Source organism: Falco cherrug, chromosome 1 (genome assembly GCF_023634085.1).
Source record: "Falco cherrug isolate bFalChe1 chromosome 1, bFalChe1.pri, whole genome shotgun sequence".
In the NCBI taxonomy this organism is placed as follows: domain Eukaryota; kingdom Metazoa; phylum Chordata; class Aves; order Falconiformes; family Falconidae; genus Falco; species Falco cherrug.
In genome coordinates, this window is record NC_073697.1 from 5,802,545 (window position 1) to 5,821,397 (window position 18,853).

The window sequence follows — 18,853 nt, forward strand, 5'->3', positions numbered from 1 at the left end:
TTCCAAGCTTACTTTATATATTCATGAATATTAACAGAAGATTGTAACAGAGTAGCCTGCTCATTTGGGGAATTGCTTCACAGGCCCTGTCTCCTCTCCAAGATTTTACATGCCTTTTTTTTAATGATCACCTATTCTTCTCCTCCGGTGTTCCCCAAAATTTTCTGGATAAATCTGAATTGATGGACTGACAGCGGGTGTGTATGAAAAGAAAGTGCCGCCCCCACTTCCCCTCCCCCCCCCAAATTCCTGTGATGTTCAACTTCTGCCATCTTTGTATTTGAGAAAATAATTTCACCTGCTGAAAGCACCAGTTTTGCAGGCAGGTTCCCCTGTGGCTGCTACATGACCAGTGCTGTCCACTGACAGGGGTTCTGCTGGTGTGAATGTGCCTTGGGACGGATGCAGCTAATGCCGTAGTGATCCTCTTCCTATAGAACGACATCTTACTTGAAGCTGTTTGTATGTCCTCTGAAGTTTTTGATACAGAGGATCCATGTGGTAGATTTCAGAAAATAAATAAACTTTACTGTTTGGAGTTTTCTATGAATAGCTATAAATACTAGCTGTAGTTAAATTAGCTGGGTTCTAAGGCCCCCAGCCAGTAACAACCATCCAGGAAAATCTGTAGGTTCAAAGTCTTGCAGTAGGTAACACCTACCTGATGTGATCTCACCAGTAGGAATGGGATCATCTGAAAACGAAGGCTTTCTCTTCAGTGTGGTCACCTCGAGGGAGCAGTGGGAGCAGTGCTTTCTGCCGTGTGCAGAAGTACATCGCGCTGTATTTATTGACAGCAGGCTTATCTTTTGAGGGCTTTGTAGGCAGTTTAGTATCTTCTACCTGATGGTGATTGAATGCTGCATGTAAGAAAAGACATACGTAGTAATTCCTGGTGTTGTCTCCTGGGCTCCAAGCAGTCTCACCTTTTGTGGCCTTCTCAGCAAGATTGGCTCTTACCTGTTTATTAGTACATTTCAGTTAATTTCTTTTCCATCAACTTGTCCAAAAGTGCCTTCAATTCACCTAAGCTGGGGGAAACCAGAGTTTCCTACAGTAAGGAGCTCCATGGCTCACCTTTGACCCTTTGTGTGAACAAAACCCTAATTTTATTTGCAGTTGTCAAGGCACGTTAATTCCATGTAGTTGGAGCTGTTTTTGAAAACGTACTTCCAGAAGTAGAATAATTCTACAGATATACTTTCGAACACTAGCAGAGTATGCTTGATCTCTAGGTGGAATATACCTCTTTGCCAGGTCTGATCTTTTCTTAAAATAAATTTAAAATTTTTGAATTAAAAAAAATCTTGAACAGATTCAGGCTCGCACTGTTTCGGAGTGCTACAAACACAGACTTGACTTAGCTTTAGGAAAGTTAAACCTCAAAATTAGAAGAGAATAGACAAAGGCTGAAACTTTATGCCATACGATTTTTCTAATTGATAAAAAGGTTGGTTTGAGGAAGGCAAGGGAAATACTGTCTTGTCTTTTAACCTCCTACTTTGCTTTTGGTTAAATCACAACCTAGGATGAGATGGCAAAACCGCTGAGTTTGGAAGTCAGTCAGTGCCAAGGGATGGGGTTCCTTATTTAATTGTTTGAATTTCACATCAGAACAAAGAATTACATGGTGAAAACACATTAGAATCTGCTTGGGGTGTGTTACAGACAAGCAAGATAATAAAAACGCTTCTTACTGTGAAAATACTGTTAAAAAGATGTAAAAGAACTGTATCTTTTCTTCAAACATGAAACATTTGATGTGAATTTCTTAAACCCAAATGTACTGCTAACTTACATTCTTATTAAGTGAGGCCCATGAATCTGAAGAATTGATTTGTTATGGAATATCAATAATCCTTTTATTTTTCTCTTTTAGAAATGTGCAACAGAAGAATGTTTCTTTTTTGAGCGTTTGGAATCTAATAACTATAACACTTACCGATCCCGGAAATACTCCGATTGGTATGTAGCACTGAAAAGAACTGGACAGTACAAACCTGGACCAAAAACTGGACCTGGACAGAAAGCTATCCTTTTTCTTCCCATGTCTGCTAAAAGCTGATTTCCATGGCAGGTTCTGAGCACATACGCCACACTACACTAAAGACGCCGAGTTTCTTACTCCTCTCCTAAGTAGCAAAAATATAAGCAATTATTTGCTGATATTAACTACTTTTGCAGATACCAGATTAAAACATGAATGTTTCATACTGTCTTTATATTGCTCTTTAAACCTGCTGTGCCGGTGTGTGTGTAGGTAATATTACTTGCAATGTTGAGACCTTTTCAGGATCAATAACACTTCTGTTTTCTACTAGGTATCTATGTAGAGCTATTTTATTTACATTATGTTTGATTTACAGAGTAAAGGAAAACAAATCTGATGCACACTTACAGCAATATTTACCTTTAGAAATTATTTATATTTCTGTAGCTTATTAGGGAATAAATAATTACTTTATAATAATTACCTAAAGAGAACATGAACAACTTTAATATGGTCTATGTAACACTACAGTAGTAATTCTAAATTATTAACATAATGAAATGTGAAACATATTGCTATCATGTAATGTTTCTATAGGACTCGGGCAGCTCCCTGTGGTATAGTTTGTAGAACATGCCTATGTAGATAGCTGGGAACTCTTTCATGGTTATGTCAATCTTATCAAACCCTTCTCGGTATCCGTAAAGTAAGAGTTTAGCTACGTTGCTGGTGATGGGAGTTGTGTGTTTTGTCCTCGCAAGCTCATCGAGGTCCATCCACTCACACCTCAGGCATTCCTGCTGGCAGAAGCTGATGCTGAAGGAGGAGGGCTGCAGGCGGCAGATGATGTACATATCCGACTTCCCAAAGGCTCCGGGGTGTTTGTGTTGCTGTCTTATGCTTAGGATGGACTTGAACTCTGACTTGATGCCAGTCTCTTCAAAAACCTCTCGAACTGCTGTGTCTCCTAGGTGAAAACAGCACTCCTTACAATACATCTGAGAACAGCTTAGCACTCTTTAAACCTTCTGATCATAGAAAATCTCAAACTCAAAGCGTTCTGTTCTGCTTTGTAAGCTTTTCAAAGTGTAAGCCTGTTTGCTTGAACATAAGCATAAGCTAATTTTCTGGTCCCCAAACAAAACTAATTGCTACATGCCTTTCTTGTGTATGCCCTTACGAAATGATGAAAGTAAGAAACTTCCAATAATACTGTACCGGGTGTGGTTTTGAAATGGATGTTCTGGCGGTTGCTGGCTCCACTGATCTCTTAATCCAAGGTAGCACTGCACGCTCTTTTCAGTCCTTTGAAATCGTCTCTTTCCTGGCCTCTGTCTAGTTTCAGATTCAGACCCTGTGCAGCTAAACACCTGTGCGTGTGTCAGATCACTTGATCAAATCCATTTTATCACACTTTGCCACAAGGTGTAACAAAATGGGTACAACTGTTGTTTGAAGAAAGTGAAAGCTGGCGCTAAGTCCTTTTCAAGATGCATCTTAAATGTCTAATGATATTTCACATATGCCATAATACCAGTATAGCACATAGCCCTTTCTTGCAGAAGACATGCTGCATCTGTGCCGCACGTGTACATTTTATGTATGTCAACCGAAGTGATGTAGGGGTTAACAGTCCTCAAAGCAAAAAAGCAGCCGTTAACTACAAGGGTCTAGAGGGTCTGTGTACTGCATTTACAGCCAGAGAATTACCCATCTATCCATTATTCTTCAAAACAGAAGATTTTTCTCTTGAATAATAACTTAAATTGAAGAGCCCAAATGAGATTTTTGATACTCCACTTATTTCCCCAAAGTCTGCAGTTTCATTGTAGTCAAGTCAAATCCTGTTTGCCTGGGGTAGCTACTGGTACGTAAAATACTAGCTTTTTCCAAATCTGTGTAAACTCATAGTTGTGTCTTGTGGTAAACACATAGAGCTGTTTTGCAATGTTACCTGCTTCTGTTAGTTCATTTTCAGTAAGAAATGAGTGTATTGGCTTACTTCCAAAAGCAAAATACGTTTTAAAAAAACTTGCAGAGATTTGCATTCTTAGGGAAGCTTGCATCTTGACACGTCAGAGGTGAAAAAACCCAGACGTTTTAGGGGTAGTTCCAAGTATTGTAAATAATTTGGACACACAATGGCTAGCAACATATAAACAAAATGATTTATCCAGCAGAGGCCAAACAGCTGTGTTAATGGCCCTGATTCTGCCTCAGCTCAACTTCCATCCTGCAATGGGATTAGCTGTGTAGTGGGTTTGGAGACCCATTAATACGTGGTGCCTGCAGAACATTTATGTTTGTGAGTTTATTACAGTATTAATTAGTTAAAAGGCTACTGCATATGGGGAGAGATACTCCTTTACCATTACTGACCCTCGGAGAGATTGCATTTATTTCCCAGGAAGGCCTCTGTGGTCCTCTGATTTAAAATGGTGGTTGTGAAGCAAACTCCCTGTGGCAAGTGGTTGTAGTAATAGGCAAGGGGCCGTGTTACACAAAAGTGGTCAAAGAAGGTAAACTGAGATCACGAGGAATGCTGAGGCAGGCTATGTTTAAGGAAAGGGAAATAATTAAGGATTTAATTTAAGCTTTGAACTTTGCTTTTAGATGAAGTGCCTTTTTCTGTTTCCCCTTTATTTAAATGTGTGTTTATGTATAAATACATATAAACATATAATGACCGTTAAACTAGAAGAAACACTAGGGCTTGAGTTTCAGAAATATTCAAATACAAAAAAGTGTGCACTTTGCTTAATCTGCATTATGAAACTTCAAATTACTTGTGTGAGTCAGTTTGTACTCATTAAAGTAGGCAGCCGTATATTCTGTCACGTCATATAATCACAGGATCTTCAAGCATTGTAATTGTGACTTGTAATTTTAATTTGAAATTTAGTCTCTTGAATGACTGTGAGTTTATAAGGTTTGATGTAAGGATTAGGAAAGGAAAATTAAGCTTTATTATATGTTATGCTTCACTAATTTATATCTTCTTGTAATATTATGATGTGATGCAGAGAATTGTAACTTTTATTATTATATAGTTTAGTAGTAGCGGGAGGGGAGCTGTAAGAGATTTGTTTCCTCCCAGGTGTTCCTCAGTACCTACATCCAAGTTCCAGCCATAATCTCACCTGTTGCTTAAGGGATGGCCACTGGCTTACTAAGAGTGTTCCTCTGGGGAACTGTTGCCAGTGCTGCTGATTCTTTTTCCTCAGTACAAAAATCCCTCTGGTATCCCCTGGCCTACAGCTGCTCTCTGTCACAAGAAGTGAAACGGAGCCTGGCTAGACAACAGACATGGCATTTAGGATTCTTCTGAAAACATGAATCCATTTCACTATGTTAAATAGATTCACACTGTCAGGCAAGTAATTTTGACTTCTGTCACCCCGTCTGACAAAAAGACTTAAAGCGTGAGTCATGAGTTATGAAAAATACACCTTGGCCACATCCTGCAAAGCAGAAACTTTCTCCACATATTGAAATAATGAACTGGAGTACAAGACCTCCCCACACATTGTTGTAGGAAGTCTGCTAAAACAGTAGATATTTCTAAGGTATGAATTGGTCAGTAAACCTGGGCTTGATGCCCAATTTGCCAGAGCTGTTGTATTGTTCCGAGTGACAGTTTTGAGTTCTGCGTTTTTGAGTTATTGGAACAATATACTCAGATTTGAATACCGATGTGGGGCTAAATTAATGTGAGCAAATGTAACTTTTGAAATTAAGGCCTATATTTTAAAAATAATACCTAATGATACCTAATAATTACCCAGTTTATGGATCATACAATTTTAAGGGTTGTGGTACAAGGGGAAAAAGCCTAATTTTCTGTCTCTTCATAAACACCCTTGTTCATCCAGCTCTGAACCTAACTGCAGAAGTGTTCATCATCACCTGTGCTATGCTGGGTGGAAACAATAGGTTTCCTCAAAGCAGCATGGCTTTTTAAAACAAGTACCTTGGGTCTCTAGTTCAAAGTAGGTGCCCATAAGACTGAGGCACTGCCCTTCACGCTGGTCCTGTGTCAACGAGCTCTTAGTCTAAACAAATCAAATGAATAAGGGTAGAAGGAAGCATTTAGTTCTGTTTTAGATATAAAAATGGAGAGTTGGAAACTTTTGCTCAGTCCATCATTGAGCTCACTGCCTTGGATTCCATTGTGAGCTGAGAGCTCACTTGCAGTTTTATTTGGGTTATATACCAATTACCTTAATCCCCTGCACTTCTGGCTCATGTTACAGCATATCCAACAATTGTACAAAAAATAAGCTGGCGTCAAGCACTCACTTCAGAGAAATTGTGGAAAAGGGTAAATGTTACAAATAAAAAACTTCTATGCCCTGAACATAGTGTTACCCCATTACCATTAAGGTCATAGGATCACATCACTTCATCTATTCACCATTAATTCGAAGAAGCGATTAGTCATAGGAGTGCTGTGGGTCACAATGTATTTCAGTGCTGTTAATGTCTTTATAATTCTGTTGACGTCTGACCCGTTATCCTAGGACTTACCAATGTCTTCGCCTGGATTAGATAGACCTCCTGGAAATTTCCATGCATTGATAGTCTGTATTGGAGGAAAAAAATATTAATGAAGTATGCAGCCTGTGCTGTACTTTTTAATATGAAGGAGACAATTAACATGTGACTTTTTTTTTTTTTTTGCGTTGTAGTGTTGCAATTACTTTTACAAACATCAGTAAGGTTTTAAGTAGGAACTGCTTTGTTCTTGCTAATGTGATGATCAGAGGTATCTACAGTCTGTATGAAATATCAGAACAAACATCTACTGATTGAAAACAAACTGTCTATCAGTCATTGGACAATGTTGCTGCTAGATAATTAGAGTAGTTGAACATTTAAAAAAGCTGCTATTGACAATATAACCTTATATTTAATCACTAATGTATTTCACTTCCATGGTTTTGGCTTTTAAAAAATGTCTATATATTTAATCTTACAAACCCGCATTATCATTGTAGTACTGTTCAATACTGCACTGGCTTTACGATGACCTTGTGTGTCTGTAATAACCATTTAGTGTAACTTGTCATTTGTTTTCATGGAATACAAAACCTGAGGCTTTGTGTGTGATTTATATATAGAAGTGTTTATTGAATTGCAATAAAGTTCAGTACTAAAAAGAGAATGTGAGGTGCAGACTTGGTGCTGTTACTGATATTGGTAAAGGAGTTCCTACATACCTTGCAAATGCACAAGGATTGTAGGCTTTACTGTTATGTCTATGTGTAACTATTTTTATTTCTTCCAGTATTGAAAGTTTATGTACGGAGAAGCTAACCTTCAACTAGAAATTAATGCAGTAAAAAGGTACATTGTCAGGAAAAAAAAGGTAGCTTTTCTTGTACATCCAGCAGAGAGGGAAGTTGTGTGCTTTCCAGTGATTGGAAACCCCACTGACTAGTTGGAAATGTGTTGGGGTTTTTTTTTTCTGGGCAGTCTTAAAGGGCTTGGATCAGAGTTTAAAGTAATAGATTAAAAATAGCACAGATGGAAAATACATACATTTGTTTATTGGCTTTCAGATTCGCTTTCAGTTCCTGGAAATCTCTGTGTGCTGTGGAATTGTCCTTTCATGATTAAACCCAAACTGCTCTTAAAATTCCACTAGCTGCTTAAATATTTTTGTTTACGCTTTTGTATTAAAAGTCACCATTCTGGGGAAATTGTTCATTTTGTGGGGAAGGGGAAGGGAAGAGGAGTGGTGAAACTGACGGTGGGAAACAACTCTCTGAGCTGATTTGCTTGCACTAGAGATATTTTATGTGCTTACTGCACAAGAAATGTATATTTAATTTTATCTAGCCAATAAAAGAGAGGTATAAAGAGGTGAGTTGGAAACAATCGCTTTTTTCTTTCTCATTCCTCACTCACTGCGCTGTCAGCTTTGTTCTGGAAAAGTAAGTTGAAATAGTTGACCTGGAATATACCCGTCCCACTTCTCAGAACGAGCTGGAGGGAAGAGTGGTGCCAGGCTGGTCCTCTTCCTTTTTGGGGCCAGAGGCTAAGGAGGTAACACCCGGTGAGTATGCAGTTGGACCTAGAACCTGAATTAGAGCATCTGATGTGTCATTGTAAAACTGGATAGAGCTGTCTGCCCTTAAAATGGTGGTGGGTGAGCTTTAACAAAACCACAGTGTGAGGAAGTTAAACCTTAAGCCTCCTGGGCTTAGGAAACTACTATTTCCTTCTGAATATGCAGAACATGCAATTGCCATTTTTAGTCTGAGAACTGTTTAAGATACTAAAAGGTAAGCATGCAGCTTTATAATTTTTGTGCACATGAAAGGAAAAATAAATGTAGCATTTTTGCAGTTTACAATTTGCTGTTCTGTTCCTGGAGACTCTCTAGAACTGGAACCACTTGGGGAGCTTACAGCCTACCTGCTGGATTTATGCTTTAATTGGTAATTAACTGAATGTAAGCCTGAGGGTCCTGCTATAGAGAAGTCGTGGAAATTTTACTTTATGGAAAGTAAAATTATAAGATCAGTAGTTTACAGGAAACAAGAAAAGGGTGTTTCTCTTCCTCTGGACTCTTGTGTTAAATTCAACATGTTATATGATTGAACCTGCCAATGAAGACATCCTTTCATTGCAGTTCATTAGCTGTGTTGTAGTTGCCAGTGAACTGACGTTTTGGGTCCTGAGAAGGAATGTCTTAGTAACTGTTTCAGGAAAGACAGAAAAATGCACCAAGGGAGATGTTGATCTAGTTTTTACTATATAAAATGAAAATTATGCATCCAAGTATATTTCAGTCTATGTATGTAAGATTTGATTGTTTCCACGTTAAAATTGCAGTTAATCTCACTGTATCAGAGACACTTTCCTGTAATTTAATCTCACTGTATCAGAGACACTTTCCTGTAATTTACAAATGAAAGCATAATGGAATCTAAGTATACTTTAAATGGAGTAGCACAGCCAACTACTGAGCTATTGAGCTTTCTGCGCTTGCTGTATTAAAACGTAGGTTAGCCTGATAGAGGCTAACACAGAGGCTAAGCCATTACCAGTGATGGATGCTTGGTTACCTCAAGCCACATCACACCACCCACCACCACCGCACTAATACTCTCTGGTTTGGCATTTTCAGTAGTGAGGTCAAGCACTTCCGTTTGTGAGAAATTAATGATCTTTACACCTGCTGTACTAAGGTGGTCTCCAGGTCATGGCCAACCATGTTACTGCTTATTTAAAGCCACAGATATGCCTGGAATTTTCAAACCAAACAAATTCAGAATCCTTCTCCCAAGATCTGCTTTGAGACAGAGGTCTGCATGGATCCAAATACAAGATCAGGGACTCTTCCGTCAGTTACAGGAGGAAACAGAAAGCTCAAAGCAGAAAGAATACTTAATTCTGCTGATTCAATCATCAGTTATAATTACCAACAAAGCTGTTGATTTTCAAAGTCTTATTTCAATCTGTTGATAGACATATTCCAAGACACTTGTAAAAGGAAGTAACTTTTAACTTGTCGCAGTTTTAGACTATGAAAATACCTTTGTTTTATACTAGAGTAAGCTTACCTAAATGAACTTCTCTATTTTATAATTCTGTAACAAACTTACCCTATTTCTGTCTTGTACAACCAACACCTTTCCAGTGCTTTCATCTAGAACAGCACCTAGTAGACGGATAATATTGAAAAAGATGAAGTGTTAAGAGAACTATGTTCAGTCTTAACAACCATAATTTAACATGCTTTGATAAAGCAGAACAAACCCCTAATGACACTCAGTTTACAGTTAGTAAGATTTGTATGGATGAATTGCAGAAAGTGGTTTGTTGGTGGAAACCTGATACACAATAAAATATGAAAAGTGGTTAAGTATCCTGTATAAAAATTCAAAGCTAGCAGTATCAAGATAAATACTTTCCACATTTAAAGTTCCAGATTAGGCAAGAAATGTAAAGAATAATTCACTTGTGTTAATATTATCAGAACTAAAGAATGCAAGATCAAGACATCATCCACATAATCTAGCAAGGCTGCTTGCTTCAGCAGAGACGTGCGTGTAAGCTTGCTCAAATAACAGAAGTTTTTCCAGTGGCTCTGGCTGAATAGCCACAATGGGTAAGAACTTTTCTTCAGTGAAACTGACAAAACTGCCTGCTGTAGTGAAGATGTGAGCATTTTCTGGTTAATAACACACAAAGCATAGTACTAGTGGGCTGACTGTACTGATCATGTTCAACTGGCTGGCTGACTATGAAGTCACACTGTAGTACCCAGCTAAGTGCTCATGACAGGTACTGCACAGTAGACTGAGTCAAATTGTTAATCAAACAGCATTGCTTCCAAAAAGTGACACTTTTACTTGATTAAAAAAAAATAAATCAGGACATATGACTGAAAAGTTCAGCTTTTTCGTGTGTCCATGACTTTCTCCCATAGATTACATGTTTTCCTACTTTATAAAATCCAAGTGCTTTCATGTTTCATCATCATGTCACGCTCACTAGTCATATTTAAAAAATGTCTTCCCTTTAAAACAAGGATTTTTCTCAGATTTTAAAGTGCACTGTGGTGAGCAGAATGAGTACTGTGGTGTAGCTTACCAGGCTCTTTTCCACATCTGTCATGCATGGGTTTCAAATTAGTAGTTAATGATTAAAAAAGTGATGTCATTTTACAGCAGGAGGAAGAGTATATGGACAGAATTGTGATGATAAATGCATTTAAAATGCTACAGGGAAGTATTTCCACAGAAGGGAATTATTAAGGAATGAGTGTCCAGCTCAAAATATCCTCTGTATTTTAATAATACATGGCAGACTTATGTGTAGGAGGAATATTTAAAAGATGAAATACCAATCTTCCTTCAAGATATGTCAAAGGACGTGCTTTAAGAGGGTAGTCACATATCTGCCTGCCTGTGGCTTGTGACTTTATGATTTCATTCCTCCTGTAAATATTTAGTAGTGTCCATGTTCAAGTACTGTACTGATTAAAAGAGGGAACAAAATAAAAACAGGGGCAACTTTGATGCATGCTGTGATTACAGGGCTTATTTTCTACAAAAGCCATTCTTCGGCCAAGTGGTTTGCTGACAGCAAGGACGACTGCTTAAGACAGGAAACTGCAGTTTGAATCAAACAGCAAGAACATTTTTGTCTCTCCTCTGTTCCACAGAAATCGATGCCTGTGAATGTAATTTTTGGCAGTGAAATTCTCTGTGAGATGTCCAGAATCTCTACTAGATGATACCCAAGTCCAAAACAAGAAGAAAGGAAAAACACTAACGGGATTTGCTGTCTGGTCTCATTTTCTCAAGTGTAACTCAGAAGTCCCTCTGCTGAACCTCACTTGGTTGCAAAGGTTGGCTGCGGGTGCTGAACTGTGGTTTTAAAAACTCTCCCTCTTGCTACAAATGTGGTGGTACCTGGAGCTTTAAATCATCCCATGCCGGGATGACTTGCTGGAAAGGTTTACACTTGTAACCTAATAAAGTAATCACTATTTTAACACTGCTTTATTTTGAATGTTCTCTTTTGGGAAATAGGTAAGAAAAATATTTTTTAAAAAATTCCCTTTGACAACGCAAGACAACAAGTTATGGAGAGGAAAAAATATCTTCTACCAGTTTCATTTATGACTGATGTAAACATGTGAAAAGATGTTCAGCATTGAAAAGCACTTGTCATTCATGTAATGAGTGCACACGACTGCTTGCATTGTAAAGATCCGCAGACAGGAACAGGTATTACTTTGTAACAAACACTTTGGAAACTGCTTTTAAATCACTTTTGATTGCTTGGACCATGTAACCGTCTTCCTGTGAGTCTGACATTTATGCAGCTGCTCATTTTACACATTTTCCTTAAGTAACAGGACTGGCCAAGGCTGATGATTGTGTGTGGAGACCCTTCTCTCTTTCCAACTCGACTTTTGTTTCAACTAGATTAAGGTAGGTGAGGCAGAAAAGAATTACTTCTACTTTTCTTCCTCTCCTTTTACTTTCTTTCCTCAACTTGTCTTCCTCTTGCCATTGTTATGTGGCATATTTACAAACACGTCACTTTCTGGATCACAGACCTCTTCCTCTGAGGAGGCAGAGAATTTTGGAAATGCTTTTCAAAAACATCTTAATCATTACATACACCATTAGCTTTTTTGTACCTTAACATATTTGGAACATCCTGCCGCCTACAAACGGATGCAGCTAAGTGAGTTGGAAGACACATCACATGTTCCACTATTTCTAAACAATAATGGCCAAGCCCAATGAGTAACATTTGCTACTCTCTGCTTGGCGATTCTGATCTAGTCTGGCAAAGTATGACCTGACCTTGCTTATTCACACCTTTGTCATCACTTGGCTGGATGATGCTACGGCACTAGCACTGGCTGTGCAGCCTTTGCTGTGTGAGAAACTCCAGACAGGATGAAAACCAGCTGCCGGTCTACTTGGCAATGCAGGCTTGCTACCTACTATCCACTTGCTGTGCTGGCTTCCCGCAGGCCAGCAGATCACTTGCAACATCTCTGCTTTTCTTTTTCGGGATGCTCAAGGGACTAAGTTCTGTATTTAACTGACTGGCTACAGCTTTGACATGAAGGCTCGGCAGCAGTGAAAATGCCTAGGGTTTGGCACATACACGCAATAGAAATGCACATATTTAAATAATTTAATATTTCAATAAAATTAATTTGAAATAGACGGAAGCCCTTTCACCAGCCAGGCTGTTGCTGCTGAAGTAGAAAGACAATGGAATAACATATGCCAGGTAGTATCCACAATGCTTAGTGTATTCTTGGGATGTGTTGCAGATCCCCTGAGAATGAGTGGAATGAGGAGGGGAAAAACTCCAAACGCTGCAGTCATCATTTCACACACAGAAATCTGTTTGTTCACCTGCCCAAATGTCTTCCTTAAGTCTTTACCTCTTTTAAAGAAACCCCCAATAATGAATAAAAATATATTTTTGAAACGTGGTTTGAAAAGCGATAGCAAAGAATACATACATTGTATGTTGTGCAATTTTAAAATCTCTGCAGTAGATTATGAAATCCATATACCTGCATTTATGATACTTTTTTCTTTCCTCACAGTTTTTTCCTACTAGCAGAGTGCAAATTGTTTCAAAGTACAAAAGCAAATTATGCACTGAAAGTGCTTCTCAGAGTTCCAATTTTTCTTATATTAAGTCCTTCCTGATGACCATCGGGGTCACGACACATCTATCACATGATTTTCTTTTAAATAGCACTTTCAGCTATGCAAAACCTACTTCAGAAAATTCCCCTTTCAGTTAGTCATATTTCCCCAAACATGCAAGTTATAAATGTAAGGAGCAACACGGTGCTTTTGCTGGGAGAATGCATTGCCTTACTCGAGTTTAATACCACATATTTTAATGGTGAGGTTTTCATACCTCAGGAAAACATGCTCTGACATGTCGATTGAAAAAATCCAAGTTTGTCTTCAGTTTATACCCTGCCCTCTGCTGGCTTTGTAACGCAGAACTCCCAGTACTGACAGTAGTAGCCCTGTTTGGTAATCAGAGGCGGTTTCTCCAAAACTTACTTTCACCTGACCTGCTGCTGCAGAGAATAATGCAGCTTTTCAGAGTCCTTCCTAACTAGATATTTCAAATGGCTATTTACGGGTCTTAACACCACTTGGTGAAGAATTAATGTCCGATACAGCCCCTGCAGACCAAGGACAAACGAGTCAAGCTTTTAACGGCAGGTATTTGCTGTCCCTCTGCTGTAACTGCGGAGTGTTCCACAGTCTTTACCAGGATGCTAGGGGTCCAAACCAGCCTCCAGATTACAGGAGATGACTGAGTGATGAGACAGCTAATTGCCAATCTGTGGAAGACTGCTGCAAGAGGGGACAAAACCATTCAAATTTAGTGCCACTGAGCTCAAGTTGACTGTATTTTTCTCCCATCAGTTCCTTGTGCTGCACTGTATGAAAAAAAAAAGGGGAACTGTCGTACCAAGTTCCTTGGGAATTTCCTCAGTTTTTAGAGCAACTCCTTTCCAACCATGGTTGTGTGACGTCTAGATGGGTAAGAGTATGGTGTCTGTTTGTAAAGAGATGCCCGTCTGTTTGTAAAATGTACTTGTTTGGGTTATGGATTTCTAGGCACAGCTTAGAGGAGCTTTTAGACTCTTGTAATTTAGGCCAACGGTTGCGCTAGCTCCTGAACAATCCCTGTTGGGTCAAGTTTGCCCTATTTACAGACCTTAACTTGAGCATAGCTTAGGCAGATGCATATAATAAGCACCTACAGTAAGGAGAGGAAGCAGAGAAGTGATTTTTTTTTCCCCTAAGAAGACTATAGTTACTTCTTCACTTTTAAAAAAACTGGTTGAACCTTGAAATCCTACCTCTCTTCTCACCTGCAAGGTGAAAGCTGAAAGCCAACAAGTTTCTCAAAATAGCATTTAAAAACTGTGAGTTAAAATTTTAAAGCTTCAGGACATTTTCTTCTCCCTGAGCTGTTGAAAATTTTCTCAAAGTGGAATTGTTTTGAGAAACCTCTTTCTGGGCCTGTTTTTAGCTACAGGCACAGTCACGAATGACATGCTTCGCTTTGTAAAGTTACCGGAATGGTAAGTGGCTGGCATCCACGTGCTGGCTGTGCAGAGGCTGATTTCCTACTGAACCTAGTTCTAAGGGCTCGTTCAAAAGGCTTTTCATGGGTGCGACCACTTTTGTAACTAACCTGCGACTCCCAGCTGGTGGGTGGCAAACCCTGGCAGCCTGCTGGGCCCTTCTCCCAGCCACAGCGTCAGGGTGGACGAGCCTTGCTCAGCATGGTGGAAGGCAAAGCCTTGCGAAGCGGCGGCCGCCACAAATCTGCTCTGGAAGATGGGGACGTGCAACCAGACGGCGACACGGCCTTCCTCCTGCCACCGGGCCACCGCGCCTGTGAGAGAGCAAGGTAAGGAGGGTAAGAGAGAGCAAGGCCACTGCCACTGCTCAGAGACCCCCCTTGCCCTTGCTCTTTCTCGTTTTAAACCTTATCCCTGCACAACAGCTGGGGTTTACATGTGAAAATCTGTATTTTCACCTCATTTACCACAGAGCCCAACGAGAAACACATCAGTGGTGACACGATGCGTGCAGGCACTGCCAGCTCAGCCCTGTCCCTGTGTTAGTGCATAAAACGCTGGCTTTTATGGCAGCATTACCATAAGGCACAGGGAAATGGACCTCTGCTGCTTCCAACACCTCTGCCAGCGCCCTCCACCGCACGGCTTCGTGGTGTGCGGAGGCGGCCATCGCTCGCCCGCCCGGCGCTGCCAGGCGGCTGAGGGGAGACCCGCCGCCCCCCCCCCCCCCCCCCCCGCTGCCCCAGGGGCCCGGCCCGGCACTTGCCCCGCAGCCACCGCCCGAAGGCGGCCGGCTCCAGGCGGAGGGGACGGCGCAGCTCGGCCAGGTCCACGCTCACCCCCCCGAACCTGTCCGGCCGCGCCCGCAGCCCCGCCAGGGCGCCCCAGCCCCGCGCCCGCCGTAGCGCCGGCCACAGCCTCGCCATAGCGCTGCGCAGGGCGGGAAGTGGCCGCCCCCGGGGCGGTGCCGGCCTCTGCTCCCGGAACCGCTCGGCGGCAGCCGGCGCGGCAGCATGTCGGCCTCCTCCAGAAGGAAGAGCAAGGGGCGGCCGGTCCCGGGCGCCGGTGGCTCCCCACGGGCTGCCCCTCCCGGCGCTGCCGAGGGCGGGCCGCTGGCGCTGGGCGTCGCCGACGCCGTAGAGGCAGGTACGGGGGTGTGGGCCGGCGGGGACGGGCTGGCGCCTGCCGCGGCCCGGCGGGCTGAGGGCGGCTCGTTTAAAAATGGGTCCCTGCAACACCGGGCTCCCGCTTCACGCCGTCCTTCCGCGCTCCGCGGCCGCCAGAGCGGGCCCGAGGGGCTGCCCCATCCCTCACGGAGACGGGGAGCCGGGGTGGGAGTGGCGTGGCGTGGCGTGGCGTGTCTCTCAGGCGAGGTCGGCTGAGCCCCCGTGAAATTCGCGTTTTGTTGCGGTGCCGCGGAGTGATGACCGCCGCAGAAGGGTCCTGCTGGTAGCTGGGACGGGGTTACAGATCCAGCAAGCAGCAGCCGGCGCCCAGGGGTGTTGTAACCGCTGTCCCGCTACAGCGCGGTTTCCCGCCAGAGGGTCCCTGCGCCTCCCTCACGGCTGGGCGCTGCCTCCCCTGAGGGCTTGGAAGGGCTTTGTTGTTTGTACGGGTTGGGGAATGCTGAATTCATCTGATAGGTAGCAAAACCCGATGTATTTTCTCTCCTGAAAATGTTAGGAGATGACAAAGTTCCAAAAATGTTACAAAGACTCCTCGCCCAGCTGTCGCTGAGTAGCATGAAGTCTGCAAACATATGCATAGGTCGCCCGGTCTTGCTCACCTCTGCTGATGGGCGACAGGAGGTGAGACTTTCTTGTTCCTACAAGGGCTTTTCTTCTGCTTTCAGTGTGTTCCTGTTGCATTAAATGGGGACCAAAATAGAGCACGCATTGAGAAAGATAGCGAATATGTTTTTTCCGTGTTTTACGCACTGTAGGTACATCTTTATTCTCAGTAGTGGAAAAAAACCATGCTGCTGATGTTTTCTTTTGCCTCCAAGAAATTTATAAGTCCTGTGTGAATATATATATTATATATGGTATATTATAAATGCACGCATATCTTCTACTTGCAAAGAGTGTAGCCCTTTACTCTTCATTGATTTGTAGCATTTCCTAGTCAGCACAGTGTGTGCATCGTGTCATCTGCAGAATGTGTTGTGTCCTGGTGGAATTTTTTTATCTCCTTTGTAGGCAAAATATAACCTCTTCCTTCTTGAAAAGTGTCTTATAATATCTTAAAAACTCAGTGCTACTTGCGTCTTACTCTGTGGCACTAGGTTTTAACCTAATCCTTCTTCCTCCTCAGCTCATGTTTTTCAGAATAAAACATTGCTTACCTTAACTGGAGTACTGGAAATGATGGGGGAGAATCTCAACTGACAGTTGTTTGCTTTGAAACTCTTCCTAGGTTTGTACTGCGTGGCCCACTGCAGGCTTTCCAGGTGGGAAAGTTGGGCTGAGTGAAACCACGCAGAAGAACTTGAAAGTAAATCCAGGTGATGCTGTCACTGCGCAGCCTGTGACTGGTGCAGTCATCCAGGCAGAGGAAGTCGATGTAAAGTTGAGGTATGGAACTTGCTGTAATGTAGTGCCGTGCTGTGAGGTATCTGCTTTGCACTGCAGACTCTTACCTCTTGGAAGATGCTATTTTTCTCTCTTGCTTTGATGGAATTAGTACCCACACGAAGTCAAATGTTTAGTAACTGTTGGCTAACTGCTGCTAACTGGTGCCTCCTCTGTGGGCAGTGGATTGGCTCAGCTGTTGCACAAAATCTCAACTAAGGAGTGGTGCTGTTGTGGAGAATATAATTAGACTAAGCTCATTAGTTTATTTATTTATTAGTTTATTAGTTTAGATTCTTCGTTTTATGCTAAATTGATGAAAAGTAATGATAGCTCAGTACCTCCTGAAGCAGAGGTCAAGCTACCCGCATTGCATTTGCATTAAGCAAGGGTATATAACTGCACGATCGAGGCAGATTGTTTAAAATGTTAAGTGTCTTGTAAAGGATGAGGACAGGCTCAGCGTGTACAGTTCATGTCAAGTTGGAAGGAGCCCATGTTGCTGCTGCTGTCATTAGGAAGTATAACGCAAACTGCCATCTGAAAAGCTCTTGTTGAAAAAAGTCCTGTTGCGGTTAAGAGAACTACTGGCTGACAAGTTGCGGGGAGTGAAGTGATTTATTTTTTTTTAACCACTTCCCTTCAAAACATCACCTTTGTATGTGAGTGGGTTTGTGCTCTGCTTTTATTTGTTGGAGTATTTTTTAGGATTTAAAACTCTCAGAGGTATGTTTTTGTTTTTTAATTGAAATTCACCCAAAAAAGGGACAAAAGGTACAAATCACAGTAGCCTTGAAATCGTGAATGCTTTGAGAAATTAGCAGTTTAGTGATCTGCTAAATGACTTCCTGTATTTGTCATTCTTGTAACGTTCCACAGAGTCGGCATTTGGGTTGATGCAGAATACGATTATAGTTATTTCCTAAATAAATTTATTTTACAGTTACTTTTGAAAGTGTCCCAACACTTTAATTTCTATAAATTAAATTCACTTCCCTGCCAAACCTCTGTTTTCAAACATGGCATTGGCATGGTCTGTTTTATGGGGGAGATGCTGTTTTCCAGCATGCTGATTGTCAGAAATGTTGGTGAGACAATCTTGCTTTTTGTCAGTAATACAACCAGTTTGGCTTTAATTACAGTTTTACAGGTTTACCTGGTTGCGCGTCAGCTTGCTTTGACCTCCATGCCTTTCTTCTCACCAGAAAATGAAAAAAATTATATCTTTACATCTTTCTGTAATTAAATTAATTCTACAGGAAATTTTATTATTACCTAGTATTTGGTTATAGAGGTAGTTGAAAACACTGATTTTATTAAAAACCAACCCCACGTTAATTTCAGAATTAAACCCAATCTATTTATATTTTCCTTTGTTAATACTCAACGCATTCTTTCTTTAAAGCTGTGACTTTTACTGAAATACAAGCTAAGGATGAAGTCAGAGGAATTGCATGTAACTTTTGAAATATTCATGATTACTGTAATTTTTTTGGAAACTGTTCCACAGCCAGAGTTTTCCTTCTCAGCCAGTTGAGTCAGGCTCTCAGGATTGTTACGCATATGTACCACCAGGTAAAAAGTCATGTAAATGGCTGTTTTTCTAGAATGACTCTAGGAGAGAAAATGTGAAAACTGTGATTGGTCTGTTTTAAGCCGGGTAATTTCCTACAAACCAGA

The 18,853-nt window shown here is 41.3% G+C and overlaps 3 protein-coding genes across 9 annotated transcripts in view; 2 read left to right on the forward strand and 1 right to left on the reverse strand.

The window, feature by feature from the left end:
• The window catches only part of FGF2 (fibroblast growth factor 2), a 40,211-nt gene extending 33,057 nt beyond the window's left edge, over positions 1-7,154 (forward strand). The window contains exon 4 of one of the 2 annotated variants that reach the window (XM_055700740.1): positions 1,880-2,428. In XM_055700740.1, the coding sequence (XP_055556715.1) occupies positions 1,880-2,065 (186 nt within the window). In that variant the 3' untranslated portion in view covers positions 2,066-2,428. Of the gene's footprint in view, positions 1-1,879 lie in introns of both variants that reach the window. The other variant, XM_055700741.1, reaches the window with a different exon arrangement.
• Positions 2,323-15,618, reverse strand: NUDT6 (nudix hydrolase 6). 2 transcript variants are annotated; one of them, XM_055700738.1, is made up of 5 exons: positions 15,453-15,618; positions 14,714-14,917; positions 9,604-9,659; positions 6,518-6,572; positions 2,323-2,957 (listed from the first exon to the last, which is right to left on the reverse strand). In XM_055700738.1, the coding sequence occupies exons 1-5, from the start codon at positions 15,616-15,618 to the stop codon at positions 2,569-2,571; spliced, it is 870 nt and encodes a 289-aa protein (XP_055556713.1). In that variant the 3' UTR covers positions 2,323-2,568. The 2 variants fall into 2 exon arrangements, with proteins under 2 accessions (XP_055556713.1, XP_055556714.1); XM_055700739.1 differs by having other exon boundaries at positions 15,370-15,544.
• AFG2A (AFG2 AAA ATPase homolog A) overlaps positions 15,617-18,853 on the forward strand; it is a 208,668-nt gene continuing 205,431 nt past the window's right edge. For all 5 annotated transcript variants that reach the window (XR_008730645.1, XM_055700731.1, XM_055700734.1 and 2 more), the window contains exons 1-3: positions 15,617-15,749; positions 16,287-16,411; positions 17,019-17,176. Coding sequence is in view for 4 of the 5 variants with exons in the window: in XM_055700731.1 (XP_055556706.1) it covers positions 15,617-15,749; positions 16,287-16,411; positions 17,019-17,176 (416 nt within the window). In the remaining variant the exon portion in view is untranslated. The remainder of the gene's footprint in view (positions 15,750-16,286; positions 16,412-17,018; positions 17,177-18,853) is intronic.

Bases quoted from the DNA above. Each gene is read 5' to 3' on its own strand.
- NUDT6 (XM_055700738.1), bottom strand. From the start codon at position 15,618: ATGCTGCCGCGCCGGCTGCCGCCGAGCGGTTCCGGGAGCAGAGGCCGG. The intron at 6,573-9,603 runs GTAAGTTTGTTA...CCTCCAATACAG, and splicing joins TTGTACAAGACAGAAATAGG to ACTATCAATGCATGGAAATT. The intron at 2,958-6,517 runs GTAAGTCCTAGG...GTTTTCACCTAG, and splicing joins TAATCCAGGCGAAGACATTG to GAGACACAGCAGTTCGAGAG.